Source organism: Mercenaria mercenaria, chromosome 1 (assembly GCF_021730395.1).
Source record: "Mercenaria mercenaria strain notata chromosome 1, MADL_Memer_1, whole genome shotgun sequence".
Classification (NCBI taxonomy): Eukaryota; Metazoa; Mollusca; class Bivalvia; order Venerida; family Veneridae; genus Mercenaria; species Mercenaria mercenaria.
The window spans coordinates 57,365,395-57,388,617 of record NC_069361.1 but is presented as its reverse complement, the minus strand read 5'-3'; the positions used below and the strand labels follow the sequence as shown (position 1 = coordinate 57,388,617).

Genomic DNA, 23,223 nt, shown 5'->3' with positions numbered 1-23,223 from the left:
TTATGCCCCCGAAGGGAGGCATATAGTTTTTGAACCGTCTGTCGGTCTGTCAGTCTGTTGGTCTGTCCGCAATTTTCGTGTCCGGTCCATATCTTTGTCATCGATGGATGGATTTTCAAATAACTTGGCATGAATGTGTACCACATTAAGACGATGTGCAGTGCGCAAGACCCAGGTCCGTAGCTCAAAGGTCAAGGTCACACTTAGACGTTAAAGGGTAGTGCATTGATGGGCGTGTCCAGTCCATATCTTTGTCATCGATGGATGGATTTTCAAATAACTTGGCATGAATGTGTACCACAGTAAGACGACATGCAGTGCGCAAGACCCAGGTCGGTAGCTCAAAGGTCAAGGTCACACTTAGACGTTAAAGGATAGTGCATTGATGGGCGTGTCCGGTCCATATCTTTGTCATCGATGGATGGATTTTCAAATAACTTGGCATGAATGTGTACCACAGTAAGACGACGTGCAGTGCGCAAGACCCAGGTCCGTAGCTCAAAGGTCAAGGTCACACTTAGACGTTAAAGGATAGTGCATTGATGGGCGTGTCCGGTCCATATTTTTGTCATCGATGGATGGTTTTCAAATAACTTGGCATGAATGTGTACCACAATAAGACGACATGTCACACGCAAGACCCAGGTCCGTAGCTCAAAGGTCAAGGTCACACTTAGACGTTAAAGATCATTTTTCATGATAGTGCAATGATGGGCATGTCCAGTCCATATCTTTGTCATTCATGCATGGATTTTAAAATAACTATGCATGAATGTGTGACACAGTAAGACGATGTGTCGCGCGCAAGACCCAGCTCCGTAGGTCAAAGGTCCTTAACTCTAACATTGGCCATAACTATTCATTCAAAGTGCCATCGGGGGCATTTGTCATCCTACGGAGACAGCTCTTGTTTTTTGTGGACTTAGATTTGTTTTTTGAAGTTTTCCTTTTGTTGTTCCAGTCCTTTGGGGCTACAACAGTCAAGTTCTTAAAATTTTGCTCCCATCCTATGATGTAAGCCTTCGGGCGTATATTGCCCCACTTGGCGGGGCTCTTGTTGACAAAGTCTTTTGAGATAAAGCTTCGAAACTTTCAACACTTGTTTACCATCACCATGGCCAGTTGTAGGCAAGAGCACATAACTCTATCAAGGATTTTGGCTGAATTATGGCCCCTTTTGACTTAGAAATCATGGTTAAGTTTTTCGTACCAGTTCATATTTTGGCAAAGTCTTTTGAGATAAAGCTTTGAAACTTTCAACACTTGATTAGCATCACCGTGTCTAGTTATAGGCAAGGCTACATAACTCCATCAAGGATTTTGGCTGAATTATGGCCCCTTTTGACTTTGTAATCTTGGTTAAGTTTTTCGTACCAGTTCATATTTTGACAAAGTCTTTTGAGATAAAGCTTTGAAACTTTCAACTCTTGTTTACCATCACCATGTCCAGTTATAGGCAAGAGCACATAACTGCATCAAGAATTTTGGCTGAATTATGGCCCTTTTTGACTTAGAAATCTGGGTTAAGTTTTTTGTACCAGTTCATATTTTGGCAAAGTCTTTTGAGATAAAGCTTTGAAACTTTCAACACTTGTTTACCATCACTATGACCAGTAATAGGCAAATGTACATAACTGCATCAAGGCTTTTGGCTGAATTATGGCCCCTTTCTACTTAGAAATCTTGTTAAGTTTTTCGTACCAGTTCATATTTTGTGTAAAGTGTTTGACATATGGCTTTGAAACTTTTATCACTTATTCAGTATAATAGTCTATATCTGTAGGAAAGAGTACATAACTCTATCATCTTTTTTGGCTGAATTACGGCCCTTTTTGGACTTGGAAATCTGTTCTGTTTTCATACAAGTCCATGTTTTGTCAAAACTATTTGACATATAGCTTTTAAACTTTGAACACTTGTTTATCATTATGATTTCCATCTGTAGGCAAGAGTACATAACACTGACAACTATTTTGGCTGAATTATGGTCCTTTTTGGACTTTGAAATTGGTTCACATATTGCTATTTAGTGCAAGACTTACCGAAATCCACAAATACTGTAACATTTTTCTTTTGTCTGAATATCTATGTCAGTATTTTGACCCCATTCTTCAATCAATTCTTTGAATAGTCGAGCACGCTGTCATCAGACAGCTCTTGTTTCTTTACATGAAAATTGCCGTTAGCTAACATGTCATTGTCACAAAATTGTTCAAGTTCATGTAATGTACTGTGGTAGAGAAGAGTGCAGTTACACTGCCTAGCTGTAAACAATGTTGTTTAAGCGAATGGGTAGTGTCTGCCTTAGGTGTTAGAGGTCCTTGGTTCGAGTCCCAGTCAAAACTTAAATATTTTCCTTCTGTTAAAGTATATATTTGAATGTTATTGGACTGTTCCAGATGTTCTATATTTTTAGCAAACAGTACAATGGATCATTATTTTAGCAATCCAGATCGCTGCTAGATGCAAAATGAAATACACCCAAATTGAAAATATCCAATATATTATGTCCCTTTGATAATTCTGCTCAACATGTCCACATAATTTTCTTTTATATGAAAATATTATATATACTCACAGATATACAATTCTGCATTAAAATATAGGTACAGTGCAACCTCTGTAGAGCAACACCCTGTGGGAGATACAAATATTGACTGTTATGTAGAGGTTGTTGTTCTGGAGAGGTAAATTTGATAGTATATTTCAGCTTAGGGAAATTTTTGCGATGTTGTTGTAGGGAGGCTTTTACTTAACAGAGGACCACTCTGGAGAGGTTGTACTGTTTATCAATTTTTATTAGCTCACCTGAGCAATGCTCAGGTGAGTTTTTCTGATCGCTCAATGTCTGTCCTCTGTCTGTCTGTCGTCTGTCAACTTTTGGCTTGTGTATGCGATAGAGGCTGTATTTTTCAACTGAGCTTCATGATATTTGGTCAGAATGATAACCTTGATGAAATCTAGGCCGAGTTCGAAAATGGGTCATCTGGGGTCAAAAACTAGGTCACTAGGTCAAATCAAAGAAAAACCTTGTGTATGCGATAGAGGCTGTATTTTTCAATTAATCTTCATGAATTTTGGTCAGAATGATAACCTTGATGAAATCTAGACTGAGTTTGAAAATGGGTCATCTGGGGTCAAAAACTAGGTTACTAGGTCAAATGAAATAAAAACCTTGTGTATGCGAAAGAGGCTGTATTTTTCAATTAATCTTCATGAATTTTGGTCAGAATGATAACCTAGATAAAATCTAGGTCGAGTTCGAAAATGGGTCATCTGGGGTCAAAAGCTAGGTCACTAGGTCAAATCAAAGAAAAAGCTTGTATATGCGATAGAGGCTGTATTTTTCGATTGATCTTCAGGAAATAAAGTCAAAAAATAAACTTAATGAAATTTAGGCCGAGATTGAAAATGGGTCCTTTTGGATCAAAAAGTAGGTCACTAGGTCAAATCAAGGAAAAACCTTGTGTATGCGATAGATGCTGTATTTTTCAATTGATCTTCATGAAATTTGGTCAGAATAATTGCATTGATAAAATATTAGTCAAGTTTGAATATGGGTCATCTGGGGTCAAAAATTAGGTCACTAGGTCAAATCAAAGAAAAACTTTGTGCATGCAATAGAAGCTGTATTTTTCAATAAATCTTCATGAAATTATGTCTGAATAATAGCCTTGATGAAATCTAGGTCAAGTTTGAATATGGGTCACCTTGGATCAGAAAGTAGGTCACTAGGTCAAATCAAAGAAAAAACTTGTGTATGCTATAGAGGCTGTATTTTTCAACTGATCTTCATGAAATTTGGTCAAAATGATTGCCTTGATAAAATCTACGTTGAGTTTGATTATGGGTCATCTGGGGTCAGAAAGTAGGTCACTATGTCAAATCAAAGAAACACCTTGTGTATGTGATAGAGGCTGTATTTTTCAACAGATCTTCATGAAATTTTGTCAGAATGATAGCCTTGATGAAATTTGGGTGAAGTTTGAATATGGATAATCTGGGTTTAAAAACTAGTCACTAGGTTAAATAATGGAAAAACCTTGTGTATGCAATAGGGGCTGCATTTTACACTGGATTTCATAATATTTGTTCAGAATGGTTGCCTTGATGAAATCTAGGTCAAGTTCGAATATGGGTAGTCTGGGGTCAAAAACTAGGTCACTAGGTCAAATCAAAGAAAAACCTTCTGTATGTGATGGAGGCTGTATTTTTCAATTGATCTTCTTGAAATTTGGTCAGAATGATAGCCTTGATGAACTCTAGGTTAAGTTTGAATATGGGTCATCTGGGGTCAAAAACTAGGGCACTAGGTCAGATAAAAGAAAATACTTGTTTATACTCAAGATTTTTTGCTCCAATTTTAATGATAATTGGTCAGAATATTTTTTCCATGAAATCATTAGGTCAAACATGTTTACACTGTTATGGTGTGTTTCTCAGGTGAGCGACCTAGGGCCATCTTGGCCCTCTTGTTAAGAAATATATGGACATTTGCATGCATTTCAAAGCTTTTTAACTTCATACCTATGTTTTGAAAAAAGCAGGTACTCTCTCTACGATAATCATTAATCAATATATTATACTCTAATACCATTAATATTGTACCTGCAAAGGAAAATCTATGATTATTATGTCTCCCCCAGGAGACATATTGTTTTTGCCCTGTCCGTCCGTCCGTCCGTCCTTCCGTCCGTCACACTTCATTTCCGAGCAATAACTGGAGAACCATTTGACCTAGAACCTTCAAACTTTATAGGATTGTAGGGCTGCTGGAGTAGACGACCCCTATTGTTTTTGGGGTCACTCCGTCAAAGGTCAAGGTCACAGGGGCCTTAACATTGAGACCCGCCCGCTTAGCTCAGTAGGTAGAGTGTCGGTCTACGGATCGCGGGGTCGTGAGTTCGATCCTCGGGCGGGGCGTATGTTCTCCGTGACTATTTGATAAACGACAATGTGTCTGAAATCATTAGTCCTCCACCTCTGATTCATGTGGGGAAGTTGGCAGTTACTTGCGGAGAACAGGTTTGTACTGGTACAGAATCCAGGAACACTGGTTAGGTTAACTGCCCGCCGTTACATGACTGAAATACTGTTGAAAACGGCGTTAAACCCAAAACAAACAAACAAAGCCTTAACATTGAAAACCATTTCCGATCAATAACTAGAGAACCACTTGACCCAGAATGTTGAAACTTCATATGATGATTGGTCATGAAGGGTAGATGACCCCTATTGATTTTGGGGTCATTCCGTCAAAGATCAAGGTCACAGGGGCCTGAACATTGAAAACCATTTCCGATCAATAACTAGAGAACCACTTGTTCCATAATGTTGAAACTTCATAGGATGATTGGTCATGAAGAGTAGATGACCCCTATTGATTTTGGGGTCACTCCGTCAAAGATCAAGGTCACAGGGGCCTGAACATTGAAAACCATTTCCGATCAATAACTAGAGAACCACTTGACCCAGAATGTTGAAACTTCATAGGATGATTGGTCATAAAGAGTAGATGACCCCTATTGATTTTGGGGTCACTCCATCAAAGGTCAAGGTCACAGGGGCCTGAACATGGAAAACCATTTCTGATCAATAACTAGAGAACCACTTGACCCAGAATGTTGAAACTTCATAGGATGATTGTACATGCAAAGTAGATGACCCCTATCAATTTTGGGGTCACTCCATTAAAGGTCAAGGTCACAGGGACCTGAACATGGAAAACCATTTCCGGTCAGTAACTTGAGAACCACTTGACCCAGAATGTTGAAACTTAATAGGTTGATTGGTCATGCAGAGTAGATGACCCCTAACGATTTTGGTGTCACTCTGTGAAAGGTCAAGGTCACAGGGGCCTGAACATTGAAAACCATTTCCGGTCAGTAACTTGAGAACCACTTGACCCAGAATGATGAAACTTCATAGGATGATTGGTCATGCAGAGTAGATGACCCCTAACGATTTTGGGGTCACTCTGTTAAAGGTCAAGGCCACAGGGGCCTGAACATGGAAAACCATTTCCAATCAATAACTTGAGAACTTCTCGACCCAGAATGTTGTAACTTCATAGGATGATTGTTCATGCAGAGTAAATGACCCCTATTGTTTTTGGGGTCACTCCGTTAAAGGTCAAGGTCACAGGGGCCTGAACATTGATAACCAGTTCCGATCAATAACTTGAGAACCACTTGACCCAGAATGTTGAAACTTCATAGGATGATAAATGCAGAGTAGATGACCCCTATTGATTTTGGGGTCAGTCAATTAAAGGTCAAGGTCACAGTGGCCTGTTCATGTAAAATCTTTTTTTGGAAATAACTTCAGAACCACTTGACCTACAATGTTGAAACTTAATAGGATGATTGGACATGCAGAGTAGATGACTCCTATTTATTTTGAGGTCACTTGATCAAAGGTCAAGGTCACTGGAGCCTGAACAGTGACTTGAGAACCACTAGGCCAATAGTGTTGAAATTTAGCGGGATGACTGGACATGCCAAGTAGATGATCCCTGTTGAAGCCAACCATCAGTGTCTCTTTGACTTTCGCTCCTGACCCCTATTGACTTCTTGCCTATAGGACTTTGCATTGGGGGAGACATGCGCTTTTTTACAAAAGCATTTTTTAGTTTTTCATAAAGTTGCCCTTTATCTCCACTATTCGGAGAATAGGGATGCTATTTTACTCACCCATGCGTTGGCGTGAGCTTTCTTGGTTAAAGTTTTTGGGCAACTTTTGTTTTTCTTTGTTACTATTGCTTATATCTTACTGTAACTTCACATTATCATTGTTCAGCATGCAAACAAAGTATGTGCAGGGGCTGGACCTATTATACCCGAGGTCAAGGTCACCAAGGTGTTTTACTTACGTTATTACGCCCCCGGGATCTACTGGTGCGGGAGGCATATAGTGATTGTCCTGTCTGTCTGTTCGTCCATCCGTACGAGGTTAACCAAATGAGACCGTTTCGTCTAGCATCAATACCCCTTACTAGAATGACGTGATACTAATGCAGATGTAACCTGTGACCATTCCTCATCTTCAGACATCACCTGACCTCAGTTTGACCTTGACCTCATTTTGGACTTAGGTTGCTTTATATGGGCCATCCCTTGGTTAACCAAATGAGACCGTTTCGTCTAGCATCAATACCGCTTACAAGAATGAATTGATACTAATACGGACGAACCTGTGACAATTCCTCATCTTCAAACATCACCTGACCTCAGTTTGACCTTGACCTCGTTTTGGACTTAGGTTGCTTTGTATCGACAAGGATGCCACCGAGCGTTTATTGAATGCAGCTCCTTGTTCTAAGGTTAAAGTTTTTCGGCAGCCTTTGTTTTTCTGTCGTATCTTTGTTGCTGATTGCTTATAAATATCTTACTGTAACTTCACATAAACATTGTCCAGCATACAAGCAAAGTATGTGCAGGGGCTGGGCCCATTATACCCAAGGTGAAGGTCACCAAGTTGTTATACTTGGAATTATTTACATGTTAATTTTATATATTCGAAAGCTTCCTTTATAGACATATCTTTGGTACTTCAAAAGATAATGACTTGAAATTAAAAATATTTCTTTATAATCATCATCTGCAATCTGGTTACAATCCCCATAACTCTAATTATATTTTTGACAGAATTATGCCCCTTTCATACTTAAAGTTTTTTGGCAATCTTCACTTTCTGGATATAACTATCTATAGTGGAGCACGTTGTCTTACGGACAGCTCTTGTTATGTGTCCCACACCACTGTGTGGTGGGAGACATATTGATTTACTCCTGTGTGTCCGTCCGTCTGTCACAAATCTTGTCTGCACTCTTAAGTCGAACATTTCTCATCCGATCTTCACCAAACTTGAACAAAATGTGTTTGCCAAATTAATGCCAATAAATCTTTGGCCAAGTTCGATAACTAGCCAAATCGGCCCAGGCACTTCGAAATTATGGCCCTTGAATTACCGATAGGCCGCTTACTCAAAAACTTACCTGTCACAAATCTTGTCCGCACTTTAAGTCGAACATTTCTCATCCGATCTTCACCAAACTTGAACAAAATGTGTTTGCCAAATTAATGCCAATAAATCTTTGGCCAAGTTCGATAACTAGCCAAATCGGCCCAGGCACTTCGAAATTATGGCCCTTGAATTACCGATAGGCCGCTTACTCAAAAACTTACCTGTCACAAATCTTGTCCGCACTTTAAGTCGAACATTTCGCATCCGATCTTCACCAAACTTGAACAAAATGTGTTTGCCAATAAGTCCTTGGCCAAGTTCGATAACTAGCCAAATCACCCTAGACACTTCGGAATTATGGCCCTTGAATTACAGATAGCCCGCTTACTCCAAAACTTATCCAATAGGCCGCTTACTCCAACACTTACTCCAAAACTATCAAAGGTATATTTTCTGTGAGTAAACAGAGTAAAAAGACAGACTTACTATTCAGATGATTAGGCAGTTGTGGGAAACATGCGCTTTTCTCAAAAGCAGCTCTTGTAAGTTACACATTTCTGTAAATATTTTAGCTCATACTTGGGTTAGTGTTACTTAAATAATTCAGGAGGGATGGAAAGACAGTCAGACACACGCACACATGCACGCACACACACACACACACACACATGCAAGTCATAGGGTATGAGTATCAAGTTAGTGATTTAGGTGCCAGTTTTTTACATCAAGAAGTTTTCTTATGAAACTATACTTTTTCTGTCTACAATTTACTGAAACTGGATAAAATATTAACTTTAGTATGAACATGATGTCATGCAAGTGAGTTTCAAGCAATTTTCGTCAGCAACTGGGTCATGCATTAAAAATCTATTTGTTTTCCTTACTAAACTCTGACATTTTCAAATGAAGTTTCAGTCATCTGGTCATATCCTTAATGTTTGTATTGATTTTTCAATTCCTTTCGTTGCAGAGTATTTGCATTAAATTCACTTCATAGAACTGATTAGACTTTGCAAAAGAGAGTGAGAAAATATCCCAGAGAGCACTCTTCTAGGACAGTTTAATGATAGAGTACTTAACATTTGTAGCAAAATGTAATCATTGGATAATAAGTATTTTTTGGTCAGTAGCATTAATGATATATTGCTTCTTGCCTCTAAAAATGCAGTTGCAATTTTACATGAAATGTTTAATGCTGTGATTTGAACTGATTTCAAACACACAAGTCACTATTTTGTGTTATTATGATTAAATCTATAGATACGCCGTTTCCATTCACAGTCACATATTAAAAAGTCAGCTTGTAGGCACAGTCAAAAACAAGTATTGACCTCCAGCAGTGAAGTTATAACAAGGTTATGTCTAACTGTTAGTAACACAACTTAATACAAAACACTGGAAAGGTTTCGATTTTTCTCAAATAACCTAATAGATGTGTTGTTTACATTTATTATGTTTGAAACTTGAAGGGATTTATAGATTCTAATAGGTAAACAATTGCAAGACATCGCAAATTTATTGCAGTTGACTCTCAGTTGCAGTGAGTTTTGCAATTAGTTATAAGACTTAGTGATTTTATGTTGAATATGTTTAAATTTGCATTGCAGGTACACAGTGTTAATGTCCGTACCTTCATATGACAATGACTTGAAGACTGGTGTACGTTGAGGATGGCGGAGTCAGACTCGTACCACAGTCCCAGTAAGGGGAATGGTGCAGGCTGCAGTAACGAGGTGTACAGGGTGGAAGAAAGACCAGAACATGGCATGAGAATACTGCATGCCCTTAACAAACTGAAAACAGACAAAATACTCTGTGATGTCACTCTCATTGCTGAAAGTAAGATAAATAATTTAATGTGAAACCTTGTTATCGTTCATATCACTGAATAGACCACCGCGAAAATAATAATGTCAGTCATTCTGAATTGTCATTGGAAATTTATGTAGAATTGATAAATATAATTTTCTCAAGGTATCAGCATGTAGTTGGAGAGAATCAATTATAAAATTGTACAATAAATGCAATGTAGGGTTATTTAACTTAGTAGCATGTCAAGTAACTTCAAAATGAGAGGTGATGCTCAGAATGGATATTTCAGTCAGAGAACAAAATGACCGTCTTCATGTGTGTCGAAAATGTTAAATATACTGTGATATCTATAAATGTGGTATTTTTTTTTTTACAGATAAAAGATTTGAGGCACACCGAGTAATCCTGGTATCGGCTTCTGATTACTTCCGATCCATGTTTACATCAGGCATGCGCGAAAGTCATCAGCGGGAGATAGAGTTGAAAGGGATCACGAGTAAGGGCCTTGAAAAGGTTCTAGAAATCATCTACACCTCTACAACTACTTTAGAGGGTGATGATATATTTGATGTTATAGCCGCCGCAACACACCTCCAAGTGACCCCTGTGATAGAATTCTGTGAGAGAAACTTTCTAAGTGGTATGACAACCACTAATTTTTATGACTTCATCAATACTGCAAAGTTGTATAGTATGAACAATGCCCTGAAACAAATAGACGTATTTATTGCTAGAAACCTGATGCAGATATCAAAAGACGGTACACTTTCACTTCTGACATACGATCAAATGGTGAACTGCTTAAAGAATGACAAACTGTGTATAAGAGAGATAGATATTTTCAAAATTACGTGGGACTGGTTGAAACAAGATGTACTTCGTGAAGAGCATGGTGTCTTTCTCATGAAATTGATTCGATTCCCGCTGATAAACCCTCGAGATCTCGTTCAGCAAGTCCAGCAGGTAGAGGCGATGATGACGCTTCCAGAGTTGAGGGAAATGGTGCTCTCGGCCCTGAATTATCATGTTGTGCCCCATTCACAGCCTCTGTTGAATAATCTCTCGACACAGTTGCGGTCTTTCACAGAAAGGTTGATCAGTGTTGGTGGACGAGAAATTCACCCAAATCCTTGCCTGCACGATGAAATTCTTGTTTTTGACAGCAAAATTACAGCAAATAGCTTATTAAATAGAAGTGAAATAGCGACTTTACCAAGTGCTTTAAGTCATATGCAAGTAGTAGTATTTAACAATTTCCTCTATGTGCTTGGTGGTTGTACGACGCAATGTGCACATGGAGAGTCTGCTGTGAATTCGGTGTTGCGATATGATCCTAGGTTTGATGCCTGGTTTCAGGTTGCTTCAATGATAAATAAAAGGGCTTACTTCTTTGCGGGTGTGTTGAACAATAAAATATATGCTGTCGGTGGAAAGTTTAAGGATGGTAGTCTAGCAACAGCAGAAGTGTATGATCCAGCTGAAAATACATGGGAACCAATCGCGAACATGCCAATGTCCTACCACGCACATGCGGGAGCAGTATATGCTGGTCACATATTCGTTTCCGGTGGTTATAGCAATAATCATTTCACTCCTGACATGCAGCGCTATGATCCAGACACAAACCAGTGGGAGGATATGGCCCCTATGCTGACCCCTAGGGGCTGGCATGTGATGTGCACAGCACAAGATAAGCTGTTTGTATTTGGGGGATGCAATCTGAATGTAAATCAACAAGCACAGCCTGTTGTACAGTCTGAATGTTACGATCCTGAGGCAGATCAGTGGACAATCATAGCACCGTTGTCAATCTCACACAAAGAGGCATCGTGTGTTGTGTACAACGATCAAATTTATGTGCTCGGTGGATATAACGTTCAAACCAAAACAGGGCAGAAGCTGGTGTCTCGTTATGATGTATATAGTGGAATCTGGGAAACTATAGGTGGTTTACCTCGTAGTTTGACAGGAGTAGGGTACTGTACACTACAACTCCCAACCTTCAACCTTGATGACGATGATTAGTGCAAACATTAGGAATTAGAATGTATAACTTTTTTAAAATCTAGGCCTATATTCATCAATACTCTTCAGTCTGAAATTTCAGGCATGTTTAAGACAGAAATACAGATTGTAAAATGGTAAATACAGTATTAATGAAAACATGTAGAATTGTTTACTTGTAGGCCTACATTTATCAAAATTGTGCATATACTATTATTAAACTGGTAATACAATTCTGCATCAAATTTCGGTCATCTGTTTTGTTTCTCAAGCATTCAAGCATCAAAAACATAATATCCCAGTAATTAAAATTAAAGTCACTTAGTGATGAAGTGAAATGTCTATATCTGCTTTATATTACACGTATGGTCATTTCTGGAAACACATTATAAGAAATATTGGGTCATGACAATATTGTTATAGGTATTGTCATGGGCGTTTTCAAAAAGTGAAACTGTACTGTCATCATGATCATCATTTTCCTGATGGTTTTATTTTCGCTAATATTTGCTTGCGAATTTAAAACTTTTGTGAAGATTAAACAACATTGTTCATGTAGTGAAAAACATCAACATGAATTCATAACAATCAAAAAGGCTGTTTATAATATTGCAATATAAAAAGTATACAAAAGATTCTGAAGGTACAGTAGGCCCAGTACGAATAAATTCTTTTCATTTCAAGATGTAGTATAGCCATAACCATCTCCACTTAAATAATTAATGAGAAAAAACAGCACAATTCTTCAAAAAAGTGACTGTTTGAATTATTAATTGAGAGTTAAATTGCTTGTAGTCAAGACATTAGTGAGTAGAAGTTTATAAATTCCAAGTCTAAACTTTCAGACCGAGAGATATTACTGAATATTGGTCTTGTTCGTGCTTTTAGGCTTCAGTATTGAGAGTTGTTGTTGAAATTGCTTTATGATATTGATACAAGGTGAATGTATTGTTACACGTTATATTATTATTGTTATGAAATAAAGGTCTCTTTTAAAACAAGATTATCATTAGGGTGAAGTGACACGTGCATTTTTATAGAAAAGTGGGTCGTTTTGTATTTGAAATCTTAAAATTGAGAACAAAACATGCAGTTGGAATCCATTGTTGGGCTTATGAACCACAGTTTGGAAACATCTCAAACTTAACACTGGCAATGTTCTGTTTTAATACATGTTTCACAAACCTGTTCTCTGCAAGTAACTCAACTTCCCCACATGAATCAGAGGTGGAGGACGAATGATATAAGGAAGAAATAGTTTTAACATTAATATTTTAATTGAATTTACTTAAAGCATATATGATTTTCTAATTTTGAAGAAAAGGCAGAACTCATTTTTGAATAGAGAAAATAAAAGCTGTTTCAGTGTTAGACACTGGGAAGCTTTTTATGTCATTTAAAGATGTAATGTTATATTTACATTGGTACAGTTACATTTTTAGCTCACCTGAGCACAAAGTGCTCAGGGTGAGCCATTGTGATTGCTCACCGTCCGGCATCGGTCCATCCACACTTCCCTTCAAACAACATCTCTGATAAATTGTGCTGAGTAATATCAAAATCACTTTAAGGATTGTCGAGTTACAGACAGGACAGGAAATAAGCCCTTTTGGCCTTAGACTTCCAAGTGTGACCTTGACCTTTCAGCTAAGGGCCCTGGTTTTGCGTAAGACATGTCTCATCAAGGGGAATATTTGTGCCAACTGATATTTAAATCCTGTTTTGCATGACAAAGTTATAGACCAGACAGCAAACAAAATCCTGACATTTGATTTCCAATTGTGACCTTGACCTTTGAGCTAGAGGTCTGGCTTTTGTGCATGACACATCGGTTATCATGGGGAACTTTTGTGCCAAGTAATATTAAAAACCCTTGATGAATGACAGAGTTATGGACCCGACACAAAACAGACCCGGTTTATGCCATGTAAACATTTGACTGCCAAGTGTGACCTTGACCTTTGAGCTAGGGGTCTGAAAGTTGAGCATGACACATCATCTTATTGTGAGGAACATTTTTGCCAAGTAATATTAAAATGCCTTCATAGATGGTAGAGTTATCCATATGAAGGTGTGGTCAGTTTACCCCTCATTAATGAAGTGGAAACTTTAAAAAATCTTCATGTTGATATATTGTCATATCACATCATTCCCCCAATGTCTTACCCCACCCTTACCCCACCCTCCCACCTCAACACATACACAGTATCTGCCTGTATTTATTTAGTAGAAACTTTTAACAGTTTAAGCAAGCAACTTAACTCGGGTGAGTGATATAGGGCCATCATGGCCCTCTTGTTTGGTACTGTATGTAATAATGTCTAGCATGTGTTTCATTTTCATTTTTTTTTTTCAGATAGTTTTTAAAGGAATCATCTACATAAGCAGTGTCTATTAGATAGTTTTTCATTCTAGAATTTGTATATGAAGTCACATTTACATACTCAGTTTAGATAATAAATATTCATATTGAATTATAACATGTTTCCCCCGTGATAGAAACAGCATTGATTTAAGTGCTCAATTGTCTACAGTTAAAATGATGTTACTGCGCAACATACTTTATTGTACTAAAATGATGTTACTGCGCAACATACTTTATTGTACTATAAGGTCTGATTAGTGGTGAGGCTCTCATTGTCTGCTTAATAGTATTATCACTTAGTAAAAGCATGTAATGGGTACATCTAGGTATAATCGGCATTTGATAATCTTTTTAACATGAATATAAGAAATTCTAATAGATTTTGCACCAAGTGCATTGTATAAGGTCTTGAATACTTGTGTTGATGGTTGCATGTATTTCTGTGTTGAAGCAGTATCCAGTCAAGAATGATGTGCTAGGGCAATAGTGTTTTATCTGCCCAAGGTCATGAAGTAGACTGTAGTGAACTATTGACCCGTGATGGAGGCAGAAGTTTGACTATCGCTGAAGCAAGCCATTCTATTATGTATTAATTACATAACTAACAAATATATGAAAAAGATTATTTATAACCAGAGTCATGCCTTGAAAAGAAAGCTACATGTACATGAAGACTGCTAATCAACAATTTTTACACTGAAATGCTTTAAAAAGGCACACCTAACATAATTGTGAACAAAGTCAAGGTTAAAGCATAAGTTTTAGTTAAATTTTGTTATAGGGTCTAGCACTAAAAGCTATCTTAATTGCATAAGATTTCAAAGAGAAGAAACAATAATCACACATGTGTCATTACACCCACTATTAAAAAAGTCTGTATCAGTGAAATGAAAAGTATTTTTTCAGTTTGGCAGTGTAACAGTAAGAGAAATTTACCTCACATGATTGCATGGAAATCATTACAGAAGGGAAAATGTGACTTTCTCACTAAATCATCCAATTTATTTTCATGCATAATTTTTTGCCAAAATTAAATATAAGAAATTGCAATATGTCCAAAATTTTCTTGATATATTTCCAATAAGTTTTGGCAGAACCTCAAAAACTGTTTGTTTTTAAAGCATTTCAGTGTGTAAGAATGGAAGACTGGAACAAAACCTGTACTTTAAGAAATAGATCTTAAAAATGTGAAGTTATTTTCAGCTCGACTATTCAAAGAATAGTCTAGCTATTCTACTCACCCTGGCGTCGGCGTCGGCGTCACACCTTGGTTAAGTTTTTGCGTGCAAGTACATACAGCTATTTCTAAAAGGCATATAGATTTGAAACATATTTTTTCTTTTTCTAGATCAATTACCAACCTCACTGGGTCAAGTCCCATAACTCTGACATGTTTTCAGAGGAAATTATGCCCCCTTTTAGACTTAGAAAATTTTGGTTAAAGTTTTACATGCAAGTTATTATCTCCAAAACTAATGTAGATATTGATTTGAAACTTCACATGTGTCTTCGGGGTTATAAAACTAGTTGATAGCAGCAAGTCCCACAACTCCGACCTTCATTTTGGCCAAATTATGCCCCCTTTTGGACTTAGCAAATTCTGGTTAGTTTTGCGTGCAAGTACATACAGCTATTACTAAAAGGCATATAGATTTGAAACTTATTTTTTCTTTTTCTAGATCAATTACTAACCTCACTGGATCAAGTCCCATAACTCTGGCATGTATTTTGGGCAAATTATGCCCGTTTTTGGACTTTTGGTTAAAGTTTACATGCAAGTTTCTATCTCCAATACTAATGCAGATATTGAATTGAAACTTCACATGTGCCTTCGGGGTTATAAAACTAGTTGATAGCAGCAAGTCCCATAACTGATATGCATTTTGGTCAAATTATTCCCCCTTTTGAACTTAAAACTCTTTTGATGTTTAACCTTTTTATACGTCCGTTTGAAAAACAGGACGTATTATGGGAACGCCCCTGGCGGGCTGGCGGCATTCACAGACTTTGTCTGGAGCATATCTTCTACATGCATGAAGGGATTTTGATGAAACTTGGCACAGTTGTTCACCATCATGAGACGGAGTGTCATGCGCAAAAACCAGGTCCCTAGGTCTAAGGTCAAGGTCACACTTAGAGGTCAAAGGTCAAATTCAAGAATGACTTTGTCCGGAGCATATCTTCTTCATGCATGGAGGGATTTTGATGAAAGTTGGCACAATTGTTAATCATCATGTGACGGAGTGTCATGCACAAGAACCAGGTCCCTAGCTCTAAGGTCAAGGTCACACTTAGAGGTCAAAGGATACAAGAAAGAAAACTTTGTCCGGAGCATATCTTCTTCATGCATAGAGGGATTTTGATATAACTTGGCACAAATGTTCATCACCACGAGGCGGAGTGTCATGCCCAAGAACCAGGTCCCTAGGTCTAAGGTCAAGGTCACACTTAGAGGTTAAAGGATACAAGAATGAATACCTTGTCCGGAGCATTTCTTCTTCATGCATAGAGGGATTTTGATATAACTTTGCACAAATGTTCACCACGAGGCGGAGTGTCATGCGCAAGAACCAGGTCCCTAGGTCAAAGGTCAAGGTCACACTTAGAGGTCAAAGGTCAGATACAAGAATGACTTTGTCCAAAGCATTTCTTCTTCATGCATGGAGGGATTTTGATGTAACTTGGCACAATTATACACCATCATGAGACGAAGTGTCATGGGCAATTCCCTTCTTTAGAATTACTTCCCTTTGTTGTTACTATAAATAGCTTATATTGTAACTTTTTCATTACTAGTGGTAGGGAAAAATCGAGACCACTTTTCTGTAGTACAACATGCATGCTACATCCAATTATGAGGTGTATTTTGACTAATCTCTACCTGGTAAAGATTTTTTTGTGGACTTAAAATTTTTTGGGGGATTTTTTTTTTTTTTTTTTTTTTTTTTAAAGATTATCTTCCCTTAGTTGTTACTATAAATAACTTATATTGTAACTTTTTTATAATTGACCGTAGGGAAAAAACAAGACCACTTTTCTGTGGTACAACATGGATGTTACTTTCAAATTTTAGGTGTATTTTAAGGTATCTCTACCTGGTAAGGAGTTTTTTTGTGGACTTAGAAAAACAAATGACTTACAATGATTACTAAACAACCACAAAATTAAAATTCCATTTGCAAATACAGGTGCTAGAGTAAAGAAATTTGCTGTGACGGGCGTATATTGTGACATTCTGGCACTCTTGTTGGGTAATATTTTCCTGCTTCTGGGACAATATTTCGAATAGTCGAGCTTGGCTGTCTTACGGACAGCTCTTGTTGAATTATGCATAAAATTGGCATGTTTTGAATCTATATGCCAGTAATTATGATATGCGTGTTTTAAGGATTTAAAGTATTTAAGTTTGTTAAAAGTTGTGTATTGTAAAGCAACTTTCCAGCTGTCGTATGTCACCATTGTGTAATGATTTGGTATGCTTAATGTGACCTGATGTTTGTAAACATTCTTTGTTGCAATCTTAATAAAGTGTTTCTAGTTATTTTTAAGTGTCTGCAAATCTCGTAAATAAAATGTAACCCTTTGAAGTTTATTCTTGGTCATGCTTATTACCTAACAATGCTGCATTCATGCTAGATACTCATCCTTACTGCTTCAATTTACATCACACTATGATAAACTGGAAACACATATTCTTGATATTAGTTGTTAGCTCACCTGAGCATTGAGTTTTTCTGATCGCTCGATGTCTGTCGTCTGTCTGTTGTCTGTCAACGTTTAGCTTATGTATGCGATAGAGGCTGTATTTTTCAACTGATTGTCATGAATTTTGCCGAGTTCGAAAACGGGTCATCTGGGGTCAAAAACTAGGTCACTAGGTCAAATCCAAGAAAAACCTTGTGTATGCAATGGAGGCTGTATTTTTCAATTAATGTTCATGAATTTTGGTCAGAATGATAGCCTTGATGAAATCTAGGCCGAGTTCGAAAATGGGTCATCTGGGGTCAAAAACTAGGTCACTAGGTCAAATTAAAGAAAAACCTTGTGTATGCGATAGGGGCTGCATTTTACACTGGATTTTCATAAAATCTGGTCAGAATGGTTGCCTTGATGAAATCTAGGTGAAGTCGAATATGGATAGTCCGAGTTCAAAAACTAGGCCAAGTTCGAAAAAGGGTCATCTGGGGTCAAAAACTAGGTCACTAGGTCAAATCAAAGAAAAACCTTGTGTATGCGATAGAGGCTGTATTTTTCAATTAATCTTCATGAATTTTGGTCAGAATGATTGCCTTAATGAAATCTTGGTCAAGTTTGAATATGGGTCAAAAAGTAGGTCACTAGGTCAAATCGATAGAGGCTGTATTTTCAGTTGATCTTCCTGAAGTTAAGTCAAAATGATAACATTAATGAAATCTAGGCTGAGTTTGAAAATGGGTCTTCTTGGGTCAAAAAGTAGGTCACTAGGTCAAATCAAAGAAAAACCTTGTGTATGCAATAGAGACTGTATTTTTCAATTGATCTTAATGAAATTTGGTCAGAATGATTGCATTGATGTAATCTAGGTCAAGTTTGAATATGGGTCATCTAGGGTAAAAAATTAGGTCACTAGGTTAATCCAAAGAAAAACTTTGAGTAACCGATAGAGCCTATATTTTTCAATTGATCTTCCTGAAATTAAGTCAGAATGATTGCCCTGATGAAATCTAGGTCAGATTTGAATATGGGTTATCTTGGGTCAAAAAATAGGTCACTAGGTCAAATTAAAGAAAAACATTGTGTATGCAATAGGGGCTGCATTTTACACTGGATTTTCATAAAATCTGGTCAGAATGGTTGCCTTGATGAAATCTAGGTCAAGTTCGAATATGGATAGTCCGAGTTCAAAAACTAGGTCAAATCAAAGAAATACCTTGTGTATGTGGTAGAGGCTGTATTTTTCAATTGATGTTCATGAAATTTAGTCAGAATGATAGCCTTGATGAAATCTAGGTCAGATTCAAATATGGGTCATCTGGGGTCAAAAAGTAGGTCACTAGGTCAAATCAAAGAAAATACTTATTTATGCTCAAGATTTTTGCTCCAATTTTAATGATAATTGGTCAGATTTTTTTTTCCATGAAATCGCTAGGTCAAACATGTTTACACTGTTATGGTGTGTTTCTCAGGTGAGCGACCTAGGGCCATCTTTGCCCTCTTGTTTTTCTTTTCATCAAGAATTTTGTATTTTACCAGATTTATTCATATAAAATTGGGAAAGCACTTAATGTTAGCACTTAAAGTGTATTTTCTACCATTTGCCATTGTTACTTTTCATTAAATTAAAGGAGAGAAATCCATAGTGTTGAAATGCAATTAAATTAATTGGAAAAACTTATACACACAAATGATGTAAATGTGCTTTTTTTCTAATGGATAGTAATGTTGATATCTATTTCTGTTAAATGATGTCTAATGTTTCACCAGTTACCATGGCATTATATAGGTCATGTTGCGTAATGATGCAGACTTTAGTTTCACTTTAAATGGTTGTAGGTATAATAATGCACATTTACTTGTCAAATACATAGAGACTGAGATTTCAGTTTAATGAAATTTCAAAACTCAAGATGTGCCAGTTTAATCAGTATTTCTTTACTGATCTTGTAAACTTGGTATATAGACATTTATAAATCTTATTAAGCTTTGCAGGTGTAGGATGGGGAATGCTTAAAGTTGTCATGGGTTAGGGCCCCAGACAGAGCTTTAGTATTACAGTTTCTAAATATAGAGATTTTTTACCCACACGTTTATTGTAATCAGTTTTTTCCCATTACAGCCTGACATTCAGTTAAATTGTGTCATTTAAGTTTTTCTTTTGGAAAGCTTTTATTGACGATAAAAGGAATGCATGATTTTAACATGGAGATATGTAAGTTTAAAGGGACTGGCCTCCAGATCGTTCGAAAACAAACAAAAAATATTTTTTTTAGATATCTTGAAATAAATGCTATATTTCTTAAGAAGGCTTTAAAACTTAATTACTGACACACTATATGTTATGGAAACACATGAGAATTTGCTGTTTTTACTACTTTTTACGATGAAAATCGAAAAGCATTTGTAACGCTTTTACTCCAGGTAAACTGTCTCCATTATAAAAATCTATATTTTGAAGTCATAATTCACTACTTCCGCTATAGCGCTATTAGTTACGACGACAGGAAAATGTCTTTATTGCCGCAGTGGTCCGGGGTTCGATTCCCGACGCGGTCATCTTTTTTTCTTTTTAAAATATTTTAGAAACAAAAACTCATATTCTAATGTTCATAATATGACTTCAGTTTGAAAGAAAGATTTTTTTTTTTAGCCAAATCTGGAGGTCAGTGCCTCTAAGGGACTTATTTTGATTACTGTAAATCCTATTCATCATATGCTTTCATTCTGCCAGGCCTTGTGGTGCAGTGTCTGCCTCCCAGCACACAGGTTGTGAGTTTAAGAGGGGAAGATCATCCTCTCTACAATCACATTTTTATGGCCCATTCATTGTAACTTGATGGTTTTACATATTTTCTAACTGATAAACTAAAACAGTGGACTTTGTTTTAGTAAGAGAGTAGTTTTCTTGGGTAAGACAGTCACTGTTTTTCCAGTATTTACAAATTGGAAAGAACAGAATTGTTTTATAAATGCAGTGTGAAAAAAAAAAAATAGGTCAAATGTAATTAGGTAATTTGACTTTTCTCACAAATTTAATGATCTGATTTTATATTCAGTGTTTTCAAGTTATACAGGTTGGATATCGAGTGTAAATCATTTTGGGAATCTTACAAAGATGCATACATGTGTGTATGTACTGCTGTTTAAATACCATAAATATTGTAAACTTACTTTATTATATTGAAGAAAGTGGGTAAGGTTGTTGTCTTTGAATCACTTGCCCCTTTCTGCTGGGGGTTCAAAACGTCACTTGGGAAAGTTCTTTCATCTAAAGAATCCATCCAGCTGGGGAAAGTTCTTTCAGCTAAAGAATCCATCCAGCTGGCTTATGGAAAGTCATTAGTTCTACCAAAGTGTGTGGCCTGTGCTTCAAATAATGTACTGAGGGATTGTCCCCAATCTTGAAAAGCTGGAAAGTCGCCATATGAACTAAAATTGTGTCAGTGTAACTTAAAAAAACAACAACAATATATTGAGGAGACAATTGCCAAACAAGACCTTTTGTTGACATAAATTTAAACACATTTGTGTTTGCTATTAAAATTACTTGATGCCAGTCAGGTTCAAACATTTGATCCGATTGTCGGTATACAAATCTATGTGTAAATGTTGCTTAGTGTTCAAAAAAGAATAAGACAAGCATACTTGGCTTATAAAACTGTGTTATTTTCATGTTTATAGAATAAATGGAAAGCATTCTGTTAAGTGTGCTGATTTTGTGTAGCTTTAAGATTGCTTTGTATTTATTGTACTGAAATGTGTGATGAAAGTTTCTTTAGGATCTTAAATGCATTGTAAATTGTTCCTTCTAACAACTTGTTATCTCAGATGATTGTCAAGGTAATATGTTGACTCTGTTTATGTTATGTATTTTCATCACAACATATAATATAGTAAAACACAAAATGGCTGTTGTTTTGCATTCTTTTTAAACTCATTTTAGGCATAACCTGCTTAAGGTGAACTATTTTGCCCACATGCTGTCTCTCCATCAAAATTGCTGTAAATTACATCTCTGAAACCACATGGTGGAAGTTAATGAAACTTGACATTGATGTTCCTTAGATGGTCCGCTGCCATGGTCCTCTGGCAAAGTTTTTAAGCAAATTCATTCCATATAGAAATCTGGTTGCTATAGCAATGGAAAGAAAAATGTCCTTGGTTGACCAGTTTATTTCAATTCATAGGTGTTTTCACTTTTGCCTATTAGTGTAGAGTAGAAACTCTGGCGTTGCGTGTCCCTTATGGCTTCCTCTCCTGCCTTCAATCTCTTAGTCACCTTAGTTTCCTCCTGTGGCAAGTTTCCCATACAGCAGATCCTTTGGTATACATCCATCATCCATTCTGTGAACGTGACTGAGCCAGCATAGGCAGAGGTGGTTGTACATTGATGGAAATCCCGCTCTTTTAAGAAAGTCATTGTTTGTCACCTCGTCTTTCCAAGTGATGAAAAGTACTCTGCGCAGATAACGAAGATCGAAAATCAGGAGCTTTCTTGTGCTGCATGCTTTGTCCAGGATTCACTGCCATAGAAAAGGGTATTGGTGAGACAGGCTTTATAGACCTTCATTTTCTTTGTTGTTGTAAGGTGTTTGTTTTTCCAGTCTCTTTTGGTGAGCTTTGAGAGGGTTGCAGATGCTTTGCCGATTCCTTTGTTGATTTCTACATTAAGTGAAAGCGTATTGGAGGTGGTAGAGCCTAGATTCCTGAATTGGTGGACTACTTACATAGTTCTTCTCGGTTGATGCTGATTCTAGGATTTTCTGTCCTGTCTTTACTCAATTTGGGTTTTCTTTTGACTGATGGTGAGTCAAAAAAGATCACATGCTTCTGAGAACCTGTTCATTAGCCTTTGTAGCCCTTCGTGTTGATGTGAAGCTACTGCAGCATTGTCTGCAAAGAGTATATCTCTAATGAGGACCTTTCTGATCTTTGTCTTGGCTTTGAACCTGAAAAGGTAGACAGCATTCAGATCTGGAATGGAGGTAAACAACGGCTGTGGATGTACCAAAAGTGTGTTGAGGAGAAGGGCAAAGAAGATTCCAAAGAGTGTTCCAGCTAGTAGACAGCCTTGTTTGACTCCAATCTTTACTGGACAGTACTCATCATTCCATGAAAAGAGATTACTATGCTGAGTAACTTTGGAGGATAGCTAGTCTTTGGAAGCATTTTGAAGAGGCCATCTCTACTCACAAAGTCGAACGCCATTTGTTAAGTCAGTAAAGGTTTTGGTTCTGTTCGCGATATTTCTCCTGGAGTTTGTAAGGGAGAATATCATGTCTAGAATGTCATGTCTACTCATTATAGACCTCTTGGCACAGAAACCACATTGAAACTCTGGATATATCCCTCCGCCAGTTGCTGTAGTCTAGTTAGGGTAA

General features: G+C 37.1%; 1 protein-coding gene across 1 annotated transcript in view; it reads left to right on the top strand.

The window, feature by feature from the left end:
* Positions 1–21,753, top strand: part of LOC123536583 (kelch-like protein 13) — a 28,024-nt gene extending 6,271 nt beyond the window's left edge. The window contains exons 2-3 of the mRNA XM_045319899.2: positions 9,573–9,804; positions 10,154–21,753. Of these exons, the coding sequence (XP_045175834.2) occupies positions 9,636–9,804; positions 10,154–11,802 (1,818 nt within the window). The 5' untranslated portion in view covers positions 9,573–9,635 and the 3' untranslated portion in view covers positions 11,803–21,753. The remainder of the gene's footprint in view (positions 1–9,572; positions 9,805–10,153) is intronic.
* Positions 21,754–23,223: the final 1,470 nt, after the last annotated feature.